The sequence below is a fragment of the Histomonas meleagridis genome (assembly GCF_020186115.1).
Source record: "Histomonas meleagridis strain 2922-C6/04-10x chromosome Unknown contig_1, whole genome shotgun sequence".
Classification (NCBI taxonomy): Eukaryota; Parabasalia; order Tritrichomonadida; family Dientamoebidae; genus Histomonas; species Histomonas meleagridis.
In genome coordinates this window covers 770480-797082 of record NW_027150746.1, presented here as the reverse complement: position 1 = coordinate 797082, position 26603 = coordinate 770480, and the positions used below count along the sequence as shown (strand labels likewise).

At 28.7% G+C, this 26603-nt stretch overlaps 4 protein-coding genes across 4 annotated transcripts; 2 read left to right on the top strand and 2 right to left on the bottom strand.

Annotated features, from left to right (window-relative positions):
- Window positions 1-10167, bottom strand: GO595_000220 (Dynein heavy chain family protein; the record flags this gene model as incomplete). The annotated part of the gene is made up of 2 exons (XM_067915080.1): window positions 1-5003; window positions 6564-10167. The coding sequence occupies 2 exons, from the start codon at window positions 10165-10167 to the stop codon at window positions 1-3; spliced, it is 8607 nt and encodes a 2868-aa protein (XP_067779675.1).
- Window positions 10168-16404: 6237 nt separating this feature from the next.
- GO595_000219 (bacterial Ig-like domain protein) lies at window positions 16405-18105 on the top strand (the record flags this gene model as incomplete). The annotated part of the gene is made up of 1 exon (XM_067915068.1): window positions 16405-18105. One exon carries the CDS (start codon window positions 16405-16407, stop codon window positions 18103-18105), a length of 1701 nt encoding a protein of 566 aa, XP_067779674.1.
- Window positions 18106-19885: 1780 nt separating this feature from the next.
- On the bottom strand, window positions 19886-22345 carry GO595_000218 (uncharacterized protein; the record flags this gene model as incomplete). The annotated part of the gene is made up of 1 exon (XM_067915057.1): window positions 19886-22345. One exon carries the CDS (start codon window positions 22343-22345, stop codon window positions 19886-19888), a length of 2460 nt encoding a protein of 819 aa, XP_067779673.1.
- Window positions 22346-23565: 1220 nt separating this feature from the next.
- On the top strand, window positions 23566-26196 carry GO595_000217 (MBL fold metallo-hydrolase; the record flags this gene model as incomplete). The annotated part of the gene is made up of 1 exon (XM_067915046.1): window positions 23566-26196. One exon carries the CDS (start codon window positions 23566-23568, stop codon window positions 26194-26196), a length of 2631 nt encoding a protein of 876 aa, XP_067779672.1.
- Window positions 26197-26603: the final 407 nt, after the last annotated feature.

Sequence of the window (26603 nt, the reverse complement as noted above, 5' to 3'; positions counted from 1 at the left end):
TTAAAATGGTGTTTCTAGCAAAAGTGCTGTGCCGCGTAACGTCCACTTTTTCGGTTTTTCTTTGGATGGAATATTTAGTGCAACCACAAAATTCGTTGAATGCCCTGTTGTTGAGAGTACACCTGCTCTAACAGCAGTCCTATACACTGGACACAAGTATTGATCTTTTGGACAAGTAAAATCAACTTTTGGAATTAAATGTATTACGGGTGCTTCGACATAGTTATTATTATTCAAGTTACAATCACATAAACAATTATTTTCGAAATCCCATTGTGCGCCATCGAAATATAACCCATAGATATAAACACCATCTTCTGGTTGATTAATGAAATCATCTTTATTTTGGTTCATAATTTCAGCCTCGAATTCTAAAGTGTCAATAGGCACCGAATATTTTCTCGAATGATTTTGTAATATTGCTGTTAAAAATGATTGCGGGAAATAAAATCCGGAAAACCAAAAGACATTTGGCTCACCTTTCTTAATCCAATTTTGTATGAAATCGATTCTTTTAATCAAGTCTTTATACCATGGGATTAAAGGTTTTTGAGATGGATATGATATATTTGCCCATTGTTTTGGAATTTGTTTGTTAATCAAATTATGGTATAACTCCGACAATTCGATTGACATCAGTACTTCTCCCTTAATCGCCTTTTTAAGTAAGCCAAGAGAATTATGTATCAGATTAAGTAATGAGTTATAACGATCGACTTCTTGTAACAACGTTATTGTTAAAGAGTTCATTTTGTTTCCATACGATTCTTTAAACAACGACTTGTGAGCATTTTTTGTTGTGATCACAATTGGTAATTGAGATTCCAATTCATTTATTAACTCCAAAACAGTTTCGTCATCTTTTTGCATAACGGAAGAATTACCTTCGTTTGGTTGTACCGCGAGCACCAAATCGATTAAATTTTCTGATTTTTGTAAATTTAATGTGTTTAATGCTGTTGGATGAAATCCGAATATTGAAGGCGAATCTTCAATCGGGAAATTCTTTGTGACAAATTTTTGGATTTGAGCGTATGAGAACAAAGGAATTGTTGGGTATAACTTATTTTCATCGAAATAATATCCATCTTCGAGTGCTTTGTTACATAAAAACTTATCGAGTAAAGAGTTCATACATCTTCGATCCCAATCATCGGTCACTCTTCCGCCATAAATCACGTCTCCGATCATTTGTCTTAAAGCGTCCCATTGTAAGTCATCATTTTGAGTTAGAAATATTCGTAACATTTTAATTGATATTAAGAAATCACTTGGATTCCATTCATATATCTTATTAAACCCTAATGATCCATAACGTTTACGTTCTTGAATCGTCGAATGAAAGACAGCGATACTAAACAACAATTTCTTCCATGGACGAATCTTTGATCCACTTTCCCATTGTTTAGAATTAATAGTATTCATTAATAAGTTAATGTTCGATTGGATTCCTGATGGTGGTTCACTTGTAACTTTTATGGAATTCCGTAATATGAATATTGGGAATTCATTCGTTGGCATTGAACTTAAGAATAATCGGAATTCTTTATGATATGTCGATGATTTACGTGACATCTTTTGAATCATATGTTCAAGTTTGGGTAAAAATGATGGACATAAATGACAGTTTTGTAAAAAGACCCATTCGCCTTTAGTTTTGGCTCGTTTTAACATGTTAACTGCTGTAGGGCCTCTTCCTTGACCTAATGATATTACTTTTAATTTATTAGAATAACCTTTTTGTTGTGCAAACCTTTCAAGTAATTCTCGTGGATCTGCACCTTGTGATAATATAAATAATAATGGAATATCATTCGATGTATCATTAAATGGATCTTCTAAACTTACATTTGATATAGTTAAATAACTTTCATCTAATTCATCTTGAATTAAATTCCGTGCTAAAGTCGAAACTTTACGTTTTGATATTGATGAAATTATTATTAATTGTTCAAATATTGTTAAGTTATTATATGGAGAAGGGAATTTTATTGAATCTTCTTCGATTAAAGGTTTCCATAAATTATAATTTTGATTAATATGAGTTTCAAGTCCTTTAAACGTTTTAGAAAGTGAACAAATTTTTGACCAAATTCTTGTTTCGATATTTGAATTAGGTTTTTCGAATTGTTCAACATCAATTTCTTTAGGTCCACGTATAAATAATTCCCACATTTCATCAGTAATTTTATTTGTAGTTCTTAATAATCTTGTAGCAATTAAAAATGAGAATACAAGTCTATGATTATCGAAAAGTCCTCTAGAAACATTAGCATAAGTAGAATAAGTTAAGTTATTAATATATTTAATACATTTTAATGGAATATCTTCACATTCTTCAGTATTAACTAAAACTTCATTAAAAATTCGCTTGAAGAATTCTAATGAATATTGATACATAGAATCAATTCCAGGTAATTCTAATATTACAAAGTATAAAAGCGCACCACGTTCTGCTACATTATTATAAATACTTCTTTTTTCGGTAATTTCTTTTTCAGTTTTTTCTGATTGTTTAAGTCTAGACATTACTTGTTTAGAAGTTTCTTTTGCATTATGTAAAGTCGCAATTAAAGTTTCATTATCTAATATATTACCAGTAGAAGTAAATAATAAATGAAGAATTTTATCCATTAATTCATTTAATGCTTTTTGATCTTTAGATATTTCAATGATTAATTCAGATCTTTGATTTTCTAATTCAGGCATTTCATGTAATACTACATCACTTAATAATTGTTCTTCAAGTCCTTCTTTCGTGACAGAAAAGTTAATTACTGAAAGTTGATTAAATATATCAGGTAAGAAATTTGGATTATTAAGTTTCGTAGTAATATATAATTTAAAGTTTGGATCTTTATCGACCCATTTATTACCAATTCTAATCGAAATTCGGCCATTTTTCTTTTGGATTTTAGGAGATAATATAAAATCTAAACCCGGATCTAATACTTCTCCAACATCTTCTAATAATACTGATGAACCTACACGTATAGCATTCTCAATAGATCGAATATAATTAGGATCATCTGATCGTAATGTTTTAACTTGATTATTTTCGATTAACCATTTTCGTCCTTGACCTTGAGGATCAATTAATAATGGATATCTTTTAGACATTGTAACTAAAACACCATTTTGTTTCGATAATAAATCTTGTGGTAAACCATTTACTTGCCATTCTCTTAATGTTGCTGGAGAAATTGTTATATTTTCTAATGAGAAATTATTTGATATTTGTAAATTTAATTCTTTAGTTTTAGATATCATTTTAGTGATAATTTCTGATCGATAATTATATGAAAATGGTCCAATATAAGCTATATGAAATACAATTAATAATGTATCACCTAAAATTGATTTTTTAGAATTAGAAAGTTCAATTAAATTTTCTTTCCAACGAATTCGTTCATCATCTAAAGCTACTGTTAATAATGAAGCATTCTTAAGTCGATATTGACATTGTTTAATTTTTTCTGTTAATTCGATTTGTTGTTTTTGACTTTCATCAAATTGATTTTGTAAATTAGTTAATTGATCCGAAATAATTTTAAGTTCATCTTGTTTTTCTTTAAGATTTTTCTCGGCTTCATTAAGTGCTTCTTGAGCTTCATCTCTACGTTTTTGTTTCGGTAAAATTCGTTGACGTTCTGTTACATATTTTTCGATTGCAGTTACCCATTTAAATAAACATGCAGCACTTTCACTAACAGATGCAACGTTTTTAATACTATATTTAGGATCTGAAGCCATTTTACGTATATAATTTAATGTTGATTCTGGTATAGGTTTATTATGTACTTCTAATAATTGATTAAAGAAATCTGTTTGTGCTAAAAATGATTTAGCTGATGCCCAATCACCATTTCGACCATTTAATAAACAAACTGCTTCCATAATTTCGATTACTAATTGTGGAGGCTTTACAAATGTTTTAACAACTGCTAATTCGGATTTTCGATTCTTTAAATCTTCAACAGCTGAAAGTGCTGCGTTTAATAAAGGCATCGCTTTATCTAAATCTGCTTGAGCTTCAGAAGCAAGTTTTAATGCTTTAGTTCGAACTTGTTGTACTATTTCTTCTTCTGCTGATATTGATTTATGTGCTTCATTAACTTTAACTTTATCAACTTTAAGTTTTTCCATTAATTCATTTGTTTCGTTAGCTTTTTTCTCAAGTAATGGAGTTAACTTTTGTAATTCCGCTTCCATTTCTTGTACTTTATTATTAGTACCTGCTAATTTATCAATACCTTTCTTTAATTGTTCTTTCTTTTGTTTCATTTCAGATATTCTTTTCTTTAACATATCATTAAATAAAGAGAAATATTCAATGTATATTGCAGGTGTTACATAATATATTCGATTAAGTTCATGTTTAAACTTTTCGGATATTTCTACTACTAATGAATGTCCATAAGTTGATAACTTAGAAATTGTTTCGATTTGATCATTAAACTTATTTAATGAATCCATCTTCTTTAATAAACCATTAGCTACTGTTTCAAGTGCTTCATTATTCCAAGGTTCAAACCAATCGATAGTACAACAATTAACTAAAGCAGGGAATATTCTACATCGATCTCTAAATCTTCCACCAATAGGAGATAACGCTAAAACTATATGTAAGTTCTTCATTATATTTGAAGTAAACTTTTTACATAATGATTCATAATCAATTGATTCATTAGATTTCTTCATCATTGGTACTAATTCATTAATTAATTGATTAAATTCTTCTGTTTCAAATAAACCTGGTACTTCACCATTATTTAAAACATTATTAATATCTTCTAAAAATGATTCATCGATAATTTGTTCATCATTTAATAAAAACATTATTGGCTTATTTTGAATACCAGCAATTTTGAAAATTGTTTTTAAGTCATTACGAAATTCATTAATTTTATAATCTTTTGTAGGTTGAAGTTCAAAGACTTCAATATCAGATACAAATGCAGCAAATCTAGCAGAAGTTCTTTTACCTGTACCTCCCATTCCTACTAATAACATATGTCCTGAAGGTTGTCTCATTACTCTAACTATTCTTAAGATATGTTCAATTGATTGTTTAAATAAAATAATTGAAGTTTTATATATATTTGAAAATGTATTTAATGAAGCTGTTAATTGTAACATAGAATTTGCTTCTTGATAAATATGAACTGTTGATCCATAACCTTTTAATATATCTGTCCATATTAATAATTGTTTATCATCGAAATAAAATGACATTTCTTCTTTAACTCGTAATTCTGTTTTAGCTATATCATATAATGTATTATTTAATTTAATATGATCATTATCATCAATTAATCTATCACCAAAAACTCGAATATTTTCATGGAACCAAAGTTTAATAAATGAAATAGGATCATTTAATGAATCTTTTGTAGTTAATAAAATACCTTTAAACATTCTAGATAAATCACGCATATTAAATTTATAATGTGAACGTGAAGGTGTTGGTAATAATTCTAATTTAATTTTACGATAAAATTGTATTGAAGCTTTAACAATCATTGATGACATATTTACGATATTTTCTGCAAATCCATTATTTAAAAATTTATTTAATATCTCAGAAAATATACAATTTAAAACTGAATCACTTGGTGAAGGTAAAGATAAAATAGAAAACTTTGAAATAAAACGTTTTGTTACATGACCAATTTCCATACCAGCAGCAATTACAGTTAAATCTTCAATATCACACCAATATAATTCATCCGTATTATAAATACCTTTATTATTAATTATAGTTCGTAATATTTCTATTGGTGGTTGTGACATATAAGTATCAGGTCGAGGTAAATTAAAATCATCAATTAATAAAACAGCTGATTTACCTTCAGGTGGACCATATAAAGTTTTTCTTTTATGTAACATTTTATTTTCAATTAATTCTTTAATTTGTTGTATTGAAGTTCTAGCAGATAAAGTAAATAATATTGAGAAAATCGAATTCATTTCTTTATTTAAGGTGTTTTGAATAATTGAAGTTTTACCACAACCACTTTCACCTAAAAATAAAACAGGTCGTTTTTGATGTATTAATATTGATAACAAATAAGAATATTTAATTGTATCACTTGTTTGTATAAATGAAGTTTGATTTTCTTCATTCTTTATCATGTTTTCCCATGATATAAATCGTAATTCTTTAATATCTAAATAATAATCAAAAAGTGTTTTACGTTTTGGATAATTAATTTTAGTTTCAAAGTTTTCACGTAAAAATGAGTCAAAATCATTACGAGTTTCTAATGTAATTATAGAACCAAAAGACCAAGTTAATGCAAAGACATAAATATGATAAATAATTTTTTCGATTTGATCTTTAGCTATATTTTCTATATCAATATTTTGTTCTTTAATTAATGAATCAATAATAGAACATAATGAATTAGAAATATTCCAAATAATTGGAGTAATAACAGTTTTACATGTATCCGTAATAACTTTTATAGAATTATCATATGTAGATTCGAAAATTGTTTTATAAATTTCATGTACATTTTGAGGCTGATTATTAATCCAAGAATAAATTAAAGGTTTCCAACCTAAATCTTCAGGTTGATAATATACCATTCCACAACGTGATACAGTTGCAGGAGAAGCTTGTGATAAATCACCAACTTCAAATAATAAATGCATTTGATCAGTCATTTTAATTCGATCAGAATTAGCTAATGATAAAAGCTTATTATCATCTAATACAGTATTTAAGTTTTCGATCCATAAAGCATCAACAGGACCATCGAATATAATCCATTGTTGAATATTAGGATCTGCTTCAGACATTTCACTAAAGAATTTTCCAACTAAACCATTTTTCCATTCATTAGTAACTAAATTATAAGAACCATAAAGATCAGATAAAGTTACAGCTTTGGGATTAACTTCAACTTGTTCTACAGGTTTATTTAATATATCTAAAGCATCTGATAATAAATTTCGTGAAGTAGTTTTACCTCCACCTGTTTGACCTACTAACATTACACCATGTCTAATATTCATTATTTGATATAATTGTATTGTTTTGTTTATAATATAATTCGATTGTTGTAATCCTCTTTCATTTATAGCTTGATTAATAGCATTAGTTAATTCTTCAAATGTTTCTTCTTCAAATTCTACTCCAGGGAATAAATCACTAATAATATCATTAAATAATTTATAATCATCAATTAATAATTTAGAAACATTTGAATCTTTCATAGCTCTAATTAATATTATATCTTCATTTAACGTAGGTGTTTTACGCTTCGATTTACCTGCCATTATTAAAACAGATTTTAATGCACGCATACCAAAATCATAATGACTTTGATGACTTAACATTTCAGAACTTAATTTATATAATTGTGTAATTTTACGTGCTAAAGGTTTAGCATTATTAAAACCTTCTGAATATAAAATATTTTCGGCAATCATCGAATAATCAGGTACCATCATTGATATCGGTCTAAATAATGATTTAAGATTATCTGGTAATTCTGTTCGACCTGCATAACCAGGATTCATTGTAATAAAGATACCAACTCTAGGATTTAATGGTATTAATTGTCCAGAAAATTGGAAAGTTTTCAAATGTGAAGCTATAGCATTTTGTATAGTATATACTTGTTCTGCTATAACAGAAAGGACTTCAATGTTAATTCGATTAAATTCATCAAAACATGCCCATGCACCAGTTTGTGATAACCCACTAAAGAATGATTCCATTTGGATGACAGTAACTGCATCTGAACAATTAAAGACAACACAAAAATTACCAACAGCTTTCGATAAGTCTTTAACTGTTTCTGTTTTACCTGTACCTGCAGGCCCTGCTGGTGAACCACCTAAATAACATTGTAATGCACTCGTTAATGTTAAATAACAACGTTCTGTTAATGGTGTTACGACTAAACGAGAAGTAGCACCTAAATATTCATAACCATATTCTATTCGAGCATTAGCTTGATTTAAACAGATGCGATTTAAATCAGTATCCCAATAATAACGTAATCTTTTAACCCAACAAAAATCATTTAAACTTTGTACATTTTCATTAATTAATTCAATAATTATATCACGTGAATGTATATCTAATGTAATTAATGATACTATAGCTGATCTTTTAGAACGTGGTAATTGACAACGGACTAAATCTGATAAATCAGATAAATTTTGATTCATTTGTTCATTTAAATTCTTTAATGATTCTAAAGGATTTGATGATATTAATGCTTCTTCTACATTTTGTGCAAATTTTATTTGTGATATAACTGATATTACTTGTGCATAATGTTTTTGTATCCAATCTATTCGAGACATTGTAATATAAGCATTTAAACCATCTTTAAATAAATGATGTAAAGTTAATTTCATTGATTTCTCTAAATTATTTAACCAATTTTCTATTGCACCAATTGATTGGCATTTCGATAATGAAATTTTTTCTCCTTCAACACTATACATTGCTAAGATATCTTGTCCATTTGGAGAAAATTCTAATGTATGAATACCATCGAAAAGTTTTGGTAAAAATGGTTGTACAGCTTTTGGATTTCTTGCTTCTGCGAAGATTTTGAGTAAGTTTTCGTTTGATAAGAAATAAAATCTTGGAAAAGCAGTTCTTTTCTTTTGTAAAAATTCTTCCAAATCTTTTTGTATTTTCTCAATTGATTCTAACCAGCCATCAAATAATTGTAATACTTTAGGATTAGAACATAACTTAAATGCACGTGGTGAATCTCTTGCATGTTGACCCCAAGTTTTAAATTGTCGCTCGATAACAAACAATTCTTTTGATTGTGTAGCTAATTCTCGTTGGATATCAGATGATGAAAATATTTTACTTAATGAATTAAAAGCAATTTGAAACACTGAAATATTTTCTAAACATTTTCCTAATAAATTCATCGACTTACTTAAGTCATCAACTTGTGTTTTAATTGCTCCAACATAACGTGAACTTCTAATTGTAGAAAGTTGTACTTGTGTCTCTTCTAATGTTTCGGTGATTTCATCAATACCACCAATTAAATAAAAATCTTTCTTTTCTTTATGTGGAATAATTTGTAAATCAATCTTATCCCAAGTGTTTTCAATTTCACGAAGCATTTTAAGTAATGATGTTTCATTAGATGCATCATTTGATATGGATTCAATTGCTTCGGAATATGAAGAAAATTGTTTATCGATTAAATAAATTAATGGATAATTAGTTTCTTGAAGTTTTGTTACACCTGTAATACGTTCGATTTTATTCCAATGTATAGATGTTAAACATGGATTAGATAATGCGATAATCACTGGTAATATTTCAGTATATTTAAATACTGATGATTTAAATATTGGTACTAAAGGATGTTCTGGTAAAGAAGTTGATAATTGTGAAGCGATACGAGTAAACTTTTGAATTCCGTCATTAAATTCTTCAATTTTAATCGATTTAAATGGTGTAGGATTCCATTTTGTAATTAATTCTTTCCATTCTTTATGTGATTTCCATAATAAAAGTTTATTATCTAAGTCAACTGATGTTTCAGTTAGCTCATCAATTGGAGAAACTTTTAATTGTAATGATTTTTGATAACTTTGAATTTGTTCACATCTTTTACTTAATTCATTAACTTCATTTTGACAATTAATTAAATATTTAATAACTTCATCAGGATTACTATCTTTATCAAGTACTTTAGCATCATTAGTTTTATAATGGATATCAAGTAATTCTTTTCGTACATTTACTAATAAGTTTTGTAAACTTGGTTTCCATTTTTGTATTTTATTTTCTTCATCTTCTTTAGTCGATATTATTAAAGCTTCTAAATTACCAATTAATGGAGCTAAAGCACGAAATGAAACTATTGAATCTTCTGAAGTAGTAATTTTATTATCACTTATTAATGTATAAAAAGCAGAAGTTTCAGCATAATCTTTACGAATTTGATCGAAATCTTTTGTAAGTTTTCGTCTAAATTCTAATGTTGATACAAATGAATGTACATCATTAGGTTCAGTATGAAGTATAGTTAATGCATCATTTAATTGTTGTGTTAATGCATTAACTTTATTTTCGGCTATTAATGGTATAATAGAATATAATTGTTCAAGACATTTACGTGGTGTTGGTTTAATTCGATCACAAAACTTCGATAATTGAATTAATAACATATGAACTTGTATAGATGTTTGTAATGAATCAATGTTTTGTATTTCTTGTTGATATTGATGAATTGCATTATTATAAAATTCGGCATTAGGATTTTGTTCTTGAATTTCATGTACATTAAATTTAATATTTATTAAATAATTTTCAAAATGTGGTTGATATAATAAAAGTTTTTCATCCGCTAATTTATAAGCTGTTTCAATATTATTAATTAAATCTTTTGATAACTTTTGATATAAATTATCTTTTTGTATAATTTCTACAAGTGATACTAATGAATTATCACCTTTTCTAGATTTCTTTTGTGGACAATATTGTGTTAAAGATTGATGTTCCGAAAACGTTTGAATTCTATAAATACTTGATAATAAATGTTGCCATATTAATATAATTTCATTTTCCATTTCTTTAACTGATGGTGAAAATCCTAATTTATTAGAATTAATAATAACTTCTGTTTTTAATCGTGTAATATCACCACCAGATGAATCTATTCGTGGTGTTAAGAACTCAACTAATTGTTTACAACTTTCTACAGTAAATGTATGTAATGAATGTATTAATTTATAATCACATAATTTAATAAATCGAGCAAGTCTTTTAATACAAAAGTTTTGCGTTGCTAATTGAGTATAAACCATCATGTCATTCGATATAATTATTTTCTTTTTCTTATCATTATTAAATCGTGATTTTATATTCCGTTTTTCTTTCTTCTCATTTTTCTTTTTGTTTTCTTTTTTAGGTTTTATCGAATCCATTGTACCTGTTAATTCATATGAATAATCACACGCTTGTACAATTGCAATTCGTGCTTCTTCTATTAAATCATTTATTAACTTGGAGACTTTCGTTTCATGATCATATTGTTTTTGGATGAATTGTTTTAATGTTAATGTTTGACTTGATAATACATCAACTAATGAAAGCTTTTGTAAACTTTCACAACAGCGTTGTAATACTAAAATCGCTTTACGTAATGTTTCATCAACATGAAATAACGATAATGATATTTTAGACTTAGAATTGAATAACATTCGATTTTTCGTTATTCGATATATTAATGAAAATGCACGCCATTGTTGATATCGCTTGAAAAATTTGTTTTCTTTCGTTTGAATATATAATGTACATTCGCGTACCCATTGTTGTAATGGACAAAACTCTGATTTACGTTCAATGTTTGATGTAATACCTTCATAACTTAATGTGTAATATTTGTTCCAATTAACTTCAGATGGTGAAATTATATGTAAAAGATATACATTCTCCGGTTCTTTATCAGTTGATGGCTCAGTTTCAAAATAAAGAAATTCTTGCTCAAGGCGTTTTTGTCGTATTAATCGAATATAATAAAAAATATATTTTTGATCATTCCATAATTCATCTGATATAATCGAGGAATAAAGTGGGTCGTTTTTGAATTGTTCTAATGAATCTGGTGCTCGAGCTGATAGATTTGACTTCTTTAAATGAAAAACTGATTGCGTTGGTGTAACTATGTATTCTGAACCTTTTGGTATTGTCTTATTAAATGATGTTTGTGGACGATCTGGCTTAAATCTATTACTGTTGGATGTAGAATTTTGTGATCTGTCTATATTTGTTGTACCATCTAAAGTTGGAAAACGTGAATTTCTGATAGGAGATAAAAGATGGCTTTGTTGATTTGAAGGAATTGCTGTGTGTGGCCTTGAAATAGTTGTGTTATTTTCATTATTTGATCGATTATTTGTTTTAACTCTTCGAACTGAAATTCCTGGTCGATCTGCTGAAGTTAAATTAGATTGTTTGGGATCTTTGGGGATTGATAACATGGGAATTGAAACCCCATTAAAATTGTTTTGATTTGATTTATTTTTTCTTGTTGTTAAAGTTGGTGATATTTGGCTGGGATTTTTTGGCCTTAACCCATGTGAAACTGTTTGAGGTCTATTCTTTATATAAATTCTATCCAGAAGATCTTTTTCATTCATCCAAAACTTTTAGAAATACGTTTATTGGGAATAACGATTTAGGGCACCCCATAATATTTCTTCACAAAAAATCACTTAAAAATGTTAAGTCTTCATTAATTAAAGACATTACCCTACAGGCGAAATAACACAATTTAATGGCCTAGGCTATAACTCTTTCTATAAATTTAAATATGTCATAATAATTTGTGTATTGATAAAATAATATTTCCATTTTTTCCAAAAATCATTTTATCTTATTGTGATTATCAAACTGAATTTAAGCCTAACATTAAAATCTAATCATACATATTGTATATAATTCCCACATAACAAAAATGCCATTCATTATGTATTTTTAAGGATAAAAAACTTATAAAAAAAATTAAATTTTACCGATTCTTTATTTAATTACTAAGCAAATGATTGCACATTAAATTTGTTGATTAATCAAATTATACTTACTGTTTGCGGAATGTAGGTAAAAACTGTGTTATTGTATTTGTTATTGTTATTCCATTCGAATGTAAATGAATTCTAAACAACAAGTGAAATTTCATATGATTTTGTATTCGATTTCGTATAAGTATTTGATTTAGTGAATGTATTTGTCAACAAAGTGCATTCATTTAATATTATTCCTTTAGATACAATTAATCCAACAAATGTGAAATTGTTGTTATGGTACCATAACAATTTCGGTTGGAATATTCCAAATCTTTTATTTCTTCAAATTTATTTTCATAAATATATGTAAAGACATTAGTGTAATCATTTCAATAATGTAATATTTCCCTGTTGACTCTTTGATTATAAAGTTAAGGCATACATTAATATCAATATCACTGTTCTGTGAGATTAAAAATGTATATATTAATTGGCAAACAACGCAACATGAAGAATATATATTTCCATGGAAAATCAAATAATTCTTTGATTATTTCTATTGGTTCATCTATATTTTCATTCCTTTAATTGAATATGATCTGTTGTATTAAATGAAATCTATCCATTTAATTTTTTTGCTTAATATTCTCCCACAAGATGAGCAAATAAAACGATCGTTAATTAATTCAATTCATTTGAATAGTTTTTATTAATTGCATTGAACATTGTCGATCTATATAAACGTTTACTCACTTTTTGATACTCCACTTTTTTGAATAGTTTATAATTTTTTTGCAATAACAAAACTGACATAGAATTCGGAAATTTACATAGAACAAAAAATGCCAAACCTATACCGTTATTTGTCATTTTTTTCATTGTTAAAAATGTCTTCAACTGATCCAGTTCAACAATTTACCAATTTTCTTAAATGGCAAACCCAGCAGGAAATATTTGATGTAAACAAAAAATACGTTATTTTACAATTAAAAATGGAGATGTTCAAAATTTTTCGAAACAGCTCTTATTTGGGCAGCACATGAAGGTTATACTGACATTGGAAAAGCACTTCTTGAACAAAAAGGTATTGATGTTAATATTCAAGATGTTTTAATATTTTTTTTAATGTTTTTTTAAAATTTTCAGAATTTTACTTTCCAATTTGGAATTCACACAAATCTTTTGATACAGCTCTTATGAATGCTGCTGAAAAAGGAAAAACAGAATTTGCTGAACTACTTATTCAACTTCAAGACACAGATGTTACGATAAAAAATGTTATTTTAATCAATTTAACGTTTACTTAACAAATTTAAAGTTTCAAAATTATATATGGAATCAAATTCTTTGATTTTGGAATGCATTGATGTTAGCTTCATTCTTTGGCCATAAAGACATTGTTGTATTACTAATTGACCAAGGTGATATTAATATTAATGATGTAAATGTTTATAAAATCATATCAGTATTTCACTTTAAAGTTTGATATTTCAATAACATATTTGGAATTTATTCAAATGATTTTCGACTGCGTTAATGATAGCTTCAACTTATGGATTTACTGATATTGTTAAAGCTCTTTGTAGTACACATTCAATATATGTAAATGCTAAAGATGTATCAATAATTTTTTAAATATTTATTTCATATATTTAATGTTTTTTATTAATGTTTGGAATTTTTTTGATTGTTCTGAAACAGCACTTATGTTAGCTTCTAAATATGGTTATGTTGATATTGTTAGGGAAATTGTTAAAAAGGATTCACTTGATATTAATGCTCAAGATATTTATTTATTTTATATGATATATATTTACATAATTTGATATTTATTAAATTTTATATGGAATTTATTGTGATAATTTAAAACTGCTTTAATGAAAGCAGCTAAAAATGGACATTATAATACAGTTGAATTACTAGTTAATCAAAATGGAATTAATATTAAACAAGAAGATGTTTATTCATTTATTAGAGAGTATGTTTTAATTATATAAAATTTCAAAATGTTATTTAAAATTTATTCAAATGTTTTAATACCGCACTTACTATTGCTTCTCGAAAGAATAATATTGAAGTTGTTCAAATTATTATTAATAAGCTTGGTGTAAAACCACCGCCATCAAATTGTCAAGATATAATTATAATTGAAACTAAAAATAATAATAAAAACTAAATCTAAGAGTTAAATATAATAATGTTTTAGACATAAATTTGAATTTTTCATTTATATTAATATATTCCCAATATACGTTTTATTTAATGTATTTTCATTTCTGTTTGTCTTATTTCTTTTTAATGTACTTTTTCAAAAACATATATTTAAGTGTAGTATTTCAACAAGAAATTCTGATTAAAAAATTATATAGTAAAAAATTTATTTATATCATAGTGCATACCATCCTCATATACTATTTGATTTAAAAATAAAGTTATTATTAATACAAAAATCGACGGATATTATGTCATTTGAATATAATAATTAACTATTTTTTTTTTTTTGTTTTTTGGATACAAATCATGTGGAAGAAAAAAGCAACATATAATAAATAAAAATAAGAACTTGTTACCAAAAAAATATTTAGAAATTAATTTCATTCTCATTTATAATGATAATCTATAACATAAATAGAGCACAATAAAAAGTGTTATGTATGTATTTTATATTATTCGAATTTTATATATATATATATATATATATATATATATATATATATATATATATATATATATAGGAATGGTAAAGCCATGTAAAGTTCAGACAGAAAAGCTCATTAGTATATCAAATGGAGATAAAATTTAATAGATTTTGTTATGGGATCAACTTTGATTTCAACTATTTAACACCATCAATCAAAATTATAAAAAAATAAATTTTGAATTCAAAAAACAACGTTTATTGATTCATTATGAAAAATTTAAATTAACTTCAGATACTTATGATAACATTTATTGTCAATTAAGTGAATAGATAATCATTTTATTTAGGTACTTTGATTAATTTCCGCTTAATTTTTTTTTTTTTACGCTGACATATGTGGTCACACTTACGTAAGTTGTGGATTACTTTCTCACGAAATAAGCTGATGCATATTCAATTTCATTTTGTACTGATTTCCCATAATGATTCATCGGTAATTGTCAGATTTTCTGAATGTTAAGAATATTTGTTATAAAATTGTAAAAATAAATTGTTACTTATTGAGATGTGATTATTGTCATATTGAATTCACTGCTCAAATTTATCTCAGAATTTTTTCACAACTATTCAATCTTATTTTGGGCAGGAATTACGGTTCACAAAGGCTAAAAATCATTTAAATCGATTGGGCTATAATGTTTAGCAGGAAAATATCATCCAATTATATTTATTCAATTTTATACACTCCATATAAGCTATGGTTGCAATATATGTTATTTTGTCAGATGTTTTTTAAAGAATTTGAAAAAAATCAACTCAAATTTAATGCATTATTTATAATATTTTCATATTTTATTAGAGCAAATGAAATTAATCTCCAAGTTAAATATGAAAATAATCATGTTTTACTGAATTGGACAAAACAATCAACACCTCAAGATTCAATATATTCAGTTTGTTATCAAAGAAATGGATCAAATTGGAGACCACTTAGTACATTTGATTTTAGTACAACAAAAAGTATCAATGTACTAAATGTATATCCAAACACTGGTCCTAAAGTTGATTTTATATATAGCACACAATCAACAGAGAATAGTACGCTTCCACTTTCAGCTATTCTTAAGGTTTGGATTGAAGGTGGTTACTATATACATAATGGTGTAAATTATAGTTATGAAAGATTAGGAGCAAATTTCGATACAGAAGAAGAAATTATAAATGTTACATCAATCTCAAATACTGAATTTGAATCAATGAGTTTAGAATGTATGAAAAATTATGATATCATTGTCATTGGCTTCATGGATTTGAATGGCGGATATGATTTACAACCGTATACCCAAACAGTTCAACATGTTTCACAGTACATTGATCTTGGCTATGGCGTTTTGTTAGGTCATGATGCTGTTGGATATTTTTATGGAAACTTTAATGGTTATGGAGCAATTGCAGATAAATTTGGAATCAAGCTTGGAACAGAATCATGCATTGTTTCTGGTTATTGTTCACCAGGTACACTTCCTTCAAATTGGAATCATTATTCTACTGAATTTAAAGTCAAAAAGCGTGGTTTAGTTACCAATTATCCATACCACATTCCATCTGATGTCTTGCCAATCAATCTAACACATACAAATTCAAATGCAGCATTTGGTGATGTTTGGGTTGAATTAGGAGAATACACTACAGGAACTGGTGGAAATTTTACAGAAGCTGAAGCATATTCATGGAAACTTGATGGATATTCAGAGGTAAGATATGGAAATCCACATTTTTACTTAACTACATATAAAAACACCGCAATGATTCAGACAGGACATACATTAGCTAGTGCAACATTATATGAGAGAAAGCTTCTTACAAACACTATTTACTATTTATATCAGCGAACGCCGCTTCAATATTCATATGATAATTCAGTAGAGCCAAAGAAACTAAATCCTCCAAAGATTGCACGAATTGAGGGTGAAAGATCTATAAAAATCAGTACAGATAACAATAATGCAACCGAAAGTATTAATTATAAAGTCAAAAGCAATGCAACAGATGGAACTTCATGTGAATCATTGCCAGTTCAGTTTAATCTCACCACATATGTCAAAGAATATTATTACATTATTGATGAAAATGAAAACACAAATATTACTGAAGATAACGCCAACTATAATAAAACAGCAAGTGACACTATATTAAATATCAAAGATGGCGATCTTTATGTCCATGTTGCATCAATGGATAACTTTGGAACATTAAGTAATACATCACATTTATTCTTATCTAAAGAGCCATCGACATTAACATTTTCTAAGTCGAATACATTTACTTTATCAAATACATTTTCACAAAGTAATACATATACTCAGTCCAATACATTTACTTTATCAAATACATTTTCACAAAGTAATACATATACTCAGTCCAATACATTTACTTTATCACTTCCATTTGGCGTATCTTTATTACATTCATATACACTTCTCTATAGCATAACGTATACAAAGTCAATTACAATTAAAACGATGTATCTCACACATTCACTTAAAGATTCATTCACATATTATCATTCGAAAAATACAAATTTGGAAATACTTTCATATACACAAATTATTTATTACGAATATGAAATTATTTCATATTCTTTCATGAGACATTATTATGTCAGTTTCTACACATTAGTTTATATCAATGAGCAAAAAACAGATAAATTATCTACTAAAGTTTTGATTGGTATAATTAGTGGATCACTTGCTTTAGTATTGATCATAATTGGAATGATTCTTTTCTTGGTTAAAAAAGAAAAGCAAAAAAGAAGTGATGTAAGTTCTTTAAACATCTATGCAAATACAACAGAAAAAAGTCATTCAAATCATGAAAATGAACATGCCTTTGAAAACCAAAGTCTAGATTTAAAATTAACTGATATGATGAATGATGAAGCTGATAAATGGATTTAGTCACAGGAGTGACAAATTGAGAGCAAAACGATAATAATCATAAAATTAACGGTCGATTTTTTTTGTATGGTTTATTCAATTTCAACTACAAGTTGAAATCAAACGAAAGAAGATTGATTTGCCTCATAACACTTTTTGACGAATTGAATCAAATGTAAATCCGCATGATATGTGAGTGTCATAAATATATCAAGATCTACTTCTATCCACTTTGAGATTTTGCACCTCAAAATGGGATGCCCCGCGGCGGTTTTGATCCTCTTGAATTTGACCATGGCTTTTTGTTTTGTTGACTTTGGAACAGAAAATAAGACCCAAATATAAAAACATTTTGTTGAATAATATTTTATTCTTTAAGGTCGTTTGCCTTTTTTACATTTATAAATTACAATTTAATTGATGGGCCTATTGGCATAACTGAAGCAATGCTATTAACAAAAAAATACGGGAAAGTAATGAACAATATGAAGTGATTTGTTCTTGTGATATTGGCCAAATCGTGATTTTTATATTATACTTGGATTTATGCGAAAATTGAATAGTTTATTTATTGAATCTGGTCAGATGGAAGTTCAGGTTTTCATTTTTCATCATTTGAATGGGATCATCCTTTAGCAATACTTTTAACACGAACAAGGAAGCAAATATTCTTTTGCTTGGACTTCAAAATGCGGGCAAAACAACAATATTATACAAACTTAATTTTGGAAAAATTATACCAATATTACCACATATTGGATTTAATGTTGAAAATATTAAATACAAAGGATTCAATATATGTTGTTTCGATCACGAAGGAGGAGATAGAATTCGAGAATTATGGAAGCCTTATTATCAATATTCGCAAGGAATTATTTTTGTTGTAGATTCTGCTGATGTTGCGAGAATTATGGAAGCAAAAAGCGAACTTTTAAAACTTTTAAAAATTGATGAATTACATGATAGTGTTTTGCTTATATTTGCGAACAAACAAGATTTTCCAAATGCAATGCTACCAAATGAAATAGCAAGAGTATTCCAACTTGATGAGATTAAAGATCGTCCATGGAAAATTCAGGGAATGTCTGCACAAACAGGAGATGGCATTTACGAAGGATTAGATTGGCTCGATGAGCAAATCATGAAAATGAACTGAGTAAAAAAATGTTCCAAATGAAGTAATTAATAAACATTTGTATGATTTTGAAAAAGTAACACTTGTACAATGTGATAAAACAATCAATTGAAAGAATGAAATTTTTGATACGAAACTTAAAGCAGAATTCTAATTATCTAAGCAAAATGAACCAATCATTATAATGATTAAAAATGTCATTTACTGAAAAAGAGAATACTTGCCACTTCATTAATTCTAATATTATTTAAACTAAAGGAGGTATACAAATTATATTTTAAATTATATTCTTTAAATTAGATTCAAACTCTTGAGATGTTATAAACTGAAATTGATGAAATTCTTTTATCGAAAGGATTAGAAAAAAATTAATAAAGAAGAAAAATATGAGATCTCATATCAAAATATGAGATATATTGTGTATTTGTATTAAAATCAAATCTTCCTTGCACAAGCTTAATTTTCTACAACTCATTAGAATATCGATGGCAAGTCCATATCACCTTTCATAATCATTCTTGAAATTAACAACATTCAGTTCGCATTAGTCTATTTTGATTTACATTGAATTTCCACCAATATTTCCAAGTCATGACACAAAATATTTATTAACACTTACAATCAAATCCGCTTTAAATACGATGAATATTTACTAAATAATTCATTTTAATAAGAGTATTCATCATCTGAAGAATCGTCATTTTCATCATCTGAATTAAACACACCAACGTCTTCATCATCGACATCTCCGACTTTATTTGATTCAGACTCGAGTTTGAAGAATCCGTATGGCGGATGTGTGTACTTCTTTCTTTGGAACCATCCGACCTTTTCCACGCGTATTGCCTCCCATTGACCGTATTCCTTTTTCCCGTCTGCGCACACGAACACTTCTCTTCTGTATATTACGATGTGACTTTTATGTCCTTCTTGGAGATAAGAAGCAGATTCGTGTATGACTTTTCCGTGCATTTTCTTAGCCTTTTGGTAAAGTTCATCGATTTGATTCTTAAATGTTTCCGAGTCAACTTCCAAAAGTCCATTTACATATTTTTGTTGATCTTCAGTAAAACCTTTTTGATTAAGAGCATCTTTCACATTATTCATTGTATCATTATATGTTACATCTACATTTTCATAAGTAGAGAGATAAAAATCTTTATCCTTTAACTTGTCTTGTAAATCACCAAAAATGCTCTTCCATATATCGCGATAATCTTTAGTTATCTTTGGAATTGATTCTTGGAATTTGGATAATTTGATCTTCTTTATTTCTTCTTGTTTCTTCATTTCGCGTAATCTTTCTTCTTCTTCAGCGAGAATTCTTTGGTTTTTAATTTTCTCATAAAATTGTTGTGTTTCGATAAATAATATCTTTGTGTCAGCTTTAATTTCATTTTTGTACATTGTTAAAACGTTATTAAACATTTTCTTTTGTGTTTCATCTTTATAATTCTTTCCGAAATTGTTTATCATGTTTTGGATGAACTTATTCACAAATTCTTCTTGATTCGATTTCTGTAAATTCCAATTCGATTCATTAGTTGTGAAAAGTTTTTTTGCATTTGTTATATAATTATTTTTCTCAATAGAGAATATGTTCATTAAATCTTTTTCGATTTTAGCTTTCCGTTCATTATCTTTATCAAGAAGTATTTGATATTTCTCATCAATATGTTTTTGGATTTGATCATCGAATTTCGATTTAACACTTAAAGCTCCTTCAGAGAACTCTGCACTTCCAAGGATTTTCTTTATTATTTTACGTAATTGTGATAAATATTTATCTTGTATTTTCATCTTATTAATAGTCTCAATACTTACATTAGAATTCTCTATTTCATTAAATTCATTATCTATCTTTTCAATCACTTCTTGAAGATATGGAGATATTGAGTTACATGTGATTTCAGATATAGTACTATTATATTGATCATTAATTTCTTTCCGAATTCCATTAACAAAATCAGGAGAATTACAATTCTTCACAACATAATCAAATAATCCAAGTGCTGAATTCGCATCTCGAATGAATTCACTTTCAGCTGCATTTTCCATTGCTCGAATCATTTTCGCCGCAAAATATCTAAATGATCGAATATAAAGTTTTTCATTATTGAGTGGATATAATGGAATAAACGTAATATTTAAACCAATATCCTTAATTTCTTGTGACCCTGCAAAGTTCTGATTTTGATATTCATTATATTTATCATATGTTTTTGTATTAGCAGGATCAAACCCAATCTTCTTAATTGGTTCATCAACTTTCCGAACTGGAACTATTAAACCTAAATGTCCTTTACCTTTTGGATCGGAATTCGTAAGTGATGAAATGTTTAAACCATCAATCATCCATTTGATTTCATCAATCGCTGGATTCGAATCAGCCATCATGAAATAAACAGATGAAAGAGCCATAAATGGAACAACTAAATCTCGAAATGCTTTAATTTGTTCCGCATACTTTAAATCATTCTTCGACCCTGCATATCCTTCGATATCAAAGAAGAAGATAACTGGTTCCATAATTGTAGTATCATTACGTTTAAATGATAAGTTGTTTCTCGGCTTAATTAAATATCGTCCATCTTTCCTTGACCTAAATCTTTCATAGAAATGATCAAGTGTATAAGGACCATCAATGAATACTCCATCTGTTTGTTCCTTAACTCCATCACCAACTTTAGTTGTTAAGTTACCTGTTAATCCTGCAATTGTTGAGCTTTTCCCTTGTTGATATCGACCAAGCGCTGATACGAAAATGATTGGCTTTGTTCCTGCTCTTTCTAACACTCGCTTTAATTGCTCCATAAGAAATATTGGCTTCTGATTTCCTTTCTCCATTACCGCTACTTGTACTGGTAGTCTTATGATAGATGGTAAGCCTATATGCTTAAGATAAATTTGCTTGACGTGACAGTCATCAAATTGCTTTTTCATCACTTTAATTTCGTCTTCATTAAGACAGCCTTCAGTAAGATTCGGTTCAATGGGTTTGAAAGTATTCTTGTTGCTATTTGGGAAAAAGCTCCTTAATATACCAAGAACAACATCACCTGCCTTAGATGAATGCTTAGCTTGAGGAGGGTTTTGTGACGAACCAGTCTTTGGTGAAACAAGCATTTCTATCTAAATAAATAAAGTGATTTGAAAAAATATTCTGTTGGTCGCACGCTTCGTGGCATTTTTAAAATGTTGTTGGCATTTTTGATGAATATATGACGAATGAATTCAGAATTTGTATTAATTTTAGATAGCAAAATAGATCATCAATGATAATGGATCCTTAGGACATCAATAACATAAGAGGTAATCATTAAATAGAGGCGTGCGTGAAAATTTTTTACGTGAAAGAACAATATAAGTTAAAATAATTTTTTTCTTTTTTGTGCTTTATTTGAAGCTAACCCCCTATTTTTGATAGAAATTGAATATATTCATTCTCAAAATTTCGAGTAAACTTCTAATTTTTATTTGAATAACTTGAAGGACAATTTAGCGACCGTTTGTAATATCACACAAAAATAAAAAACTGCCAAATAAAATCATTCGTAAAATAATTGGAAGCTCAAATTAAATTCTCGAGAAGGTTCGACGTATACTAATCAACTGATTTGGCATCGACGCGTTTTTGTAAACAATTATAAACTGAGGCAAAGATGGACTCAAAGTTATGGATAGGAAATTCATATTCGTCTGTGAAAATTTACTTATTTGGGAATTCTTGGACTTCAATCGCATTAATTATTAATTAAATATCAAGGAAATTTATTATCCATGGTATCCTAATTTTTGATTATTCAACAGTAACTGAGTTTTTAAACTCAGTGGAAGCTCTCTTTGAGGAGGTTACGTGTGGTTGAATCAATACAACAATTTTTTAGAGATCTTTTGTTCTAGATTAAAATTTCAAATTCAGCGTATGTACATTTTAGGTAAGGAAACATGAAACATTGTGTGGAATTGGGGACAATTTATGTATTGGGGGTAGTGACCAATGGGTTCATTTTCGGATCGCCTTGTTGTTTCGGGCTGAGCGAACGATCGTCCTCAGAAATCCATTATCGGAAGTGTATTTGTATAGTTTATATTTTTAAACGTTCAGAAAATTGAACCTCTGAAAATTCAAACAAATTTCCTGAACGTTCTGTCCATCCCTTTAAATTTTAACGCTGAGAAAAAATTTTATAAAATGGCCGTTAATAACCGACAATAAATTTATTTGACACAAAACAACAAATAGAAAAAGTTCATTTGTTTTCTGATGATTACAATGTGTTTTTATTACGTTTACACAATTTTTCAATCGATCCGATTTTTGTCAAATATTCTCTTCACTATTTATGAAACAAAAGCAAACAACAACTGAAAAGATTGCTGAAGGTATCTACTGGGTTGGAGTCTTTGATGATGACCTCAAGGTGTTTGATATTGTCATGGAAACTAAATATGGCACAACATATAATGCTTATGTTGTAAACACCACAGAAGGAGCAGTTCTTGTTGAAACTGTTAAAGAAGTGTACTTAGACTCATACCTTGAAAAACTAAAGGCAATTGTTGGTGATCTCAATAACATCAAATATCTGATCACAAACCACACAGAACCAGACCACTCAGGTTCTATCAAGAAGATAACCGAATTGATCCCTGGTGTCACTGTTGTTGGATCCAAGACCGCCATTACATATCTCAAAGATATCATCAATGAACCATTCCAATACAGAACAGCAGAAGATCTTGTTGCTCTTAAGCTTGGCGGAAAGACGTTCGAATTCATTAGCGTTCCATTCCTTCACTGGCCAGATTCAATCTATTCATATCTCAAAGAAGACAAGATCTTATTCACATGTGACTCATTTGGCGCCCACTATTCCCCTAAGGTTGATTCTATTTTAATTTCAAAGCTTCCACAATCTGAAGAAGAAGGTTATCAAGATGCCCTTCTTTACTACTACACAGCCATCTTTAGCCCATTCAAGGAATATGTTCTTAAAGCTTATGAAAAGATCAAGGACCTTGAACTTAAAGTTGTCTGTCAAGGACATGGTCCAGTTCTTGATACACGCATCTGGGAAATCATCAACACATATAAGGATTGGTCACAACTTCCAGTCAAAGGTGAAAAGAAGAAGATTGTTGTTGTTTATGCTTCTGCTTATGGTTATACCACTGAAGTTGGCGAACAAATCATGGCCGGCATTAAAGAATCGATCCCAGATGTAGATCTTAAGTCATATATGGTCAACATTCAAAACTATTCAGGTCTTAAAGCCGAAATAATGGGAGAAATCCTTACAGCAGATGGTGTTCTTCTTGGTACAAACACAATCAATGGTGATGCAGTTCCACCAATTTGGGATATTGCACTTTCAATGAGTCCTGTTGTCCATGTTGGTAAAATCCTTTCAGCCTTTGGTTCATATGGATGGGGAGGCGAAGGTGTTGAGAACATCATTGCTAGAATGAATCAACTTCGTGGTAAAGTTCTTGATGGCTTCAGAATCAAGTTAAGGTTATCCGATAAAGAAAAACAAGAAGCCAAAGACTTTGGTAAGCTTTATGGAAAATGTGTCCTCAACAACGAAGTACCAGAGAAGCCTAAGCCAAGAGTTGTAGGTGCTGCAAATTGGGAAGAACTTAATCCAGAAGGAAAGGTTGTGTTATGGCGTTGCATTATTTGTGGCGAAATTTATGCAGGTGTTGCACCACCATTAACATGTCCAGCATGTGGAGCTCCACAAGAATTATTTGAACTTTACACACCTGAAGAAGTTGGAGAAACTTCAACAGAACCATTAAAGTTTGTCATCATCGGTACTGGTGCAGCTGCTGTTGCCTCAGCTGATGCAATCCGTGCACGTAACAAAGTTGGTACAATTACACTTATTTCTAATGAAGATAGAATGCCATATTATAGACCAATTGTTGTCGATATACTTGAACGTAAACCAAATGATGAAGAGTTCTACTTACGAAATGAACGATGGGCACCTGATAACAAGATTGACATTCATCTTAAGACAGAAGTGACCAAAGTTGATCCTAAAGCCAAGAAAGTTATTACTAGTAATGGTGAATTTGAATATGATAAACTTATCTTTGCTACTGGCGCAACACCATTTGTTCCTCCAGCACTTGGTGGCAGTGGAGTTGAAGGAGTCATTGTCATTCGTTCTGCTGCTTCTGCTGAACAACTTAAGGAGAAATGTAAGACAGCTAAGAAGGCTGTATTAATTGGTGGTGGTGTATTAGGTCTTGAAAATGCATATTCACTTAAGAGCATTGGCTTAGATGTAACAGTCACTGAAATCATGGATCGATTAATGCCACGTCTACTTACAGAAGCAGCTTCATTATTCCTTGCTGAACGTGTTAAGGAATATGGAATTGATCTTAGACTTTCAGCTAAGACGTCAATTGTTTCCGAGAATGGTAAATTGAAAGCTGTTAATATTAATGGCGTTGAAGAGCCAGCTGACATTGTTATCATTAATGCTGGTACAAGAGCAAACATTGAACTTGCTAAGGAAGCAGGTGTTACATGCGGACGTGGTATTACTGTTAACGAAAAGATGGAAACTAACTTACCAAACATTTACGCTGCCGGTGATTGCGCATTCTTAAATGAAATGAACCAAGGACTTTGGGCACCCGCTTTGGAGATGGGTAAAGTCGCAGGTGCTAATGCTACTGGTGATAACAAGAAATTCGAGTTCTGCATCGAACCTGTTTCACTGTTGGCAAACAACGTCGATGTTTTGGCTGTTGGAATGCAACCAACTTCAACAGAGGGTTATAATGTTTTTACACAAAATGACCCGGTTTCTAAGCAATTCTCTACACTTTACTTCAAGGAAGATAAACTTGTGTACGGAGTTGCATTCAACATGCAAAAGAAGGCAGGTGTCATTATTAACGGTGTACGCCGCGGACATTCTCCTTCTAGAGTAATTAGTGATCTTTATGCTTAGGAAATAAACATTCCTTGCATTTAATTTCTGTTGTATTGAGTAATTGTTGCGAATGAAATATTACAAAATATTAGAAGATTTGTATTTTATCGTACATTATGATGAAGAACTTGAAAAAAATGTTATGAAACAGACCAAACTCTCGAGATGAAGAAACTCACGAATTTCAGATCAGGAATTAAATGTTTTTGACTTATGGAATGAATATTTTCCAATTATAGAAGCCATGTTTAATTACAATGCATATTGCATTTCTTTTGAACTAATTAATGAATGATGTATTACTGAATCAAATAAAATAAAAACAAATTTGAAATGTAATTTTTTATTACACCTTTAATTTGATAGATGTAGCTGCGTAAAGACATGAGTTCACGTCTTTTGCTGTTACAGTTAATATTCCATTA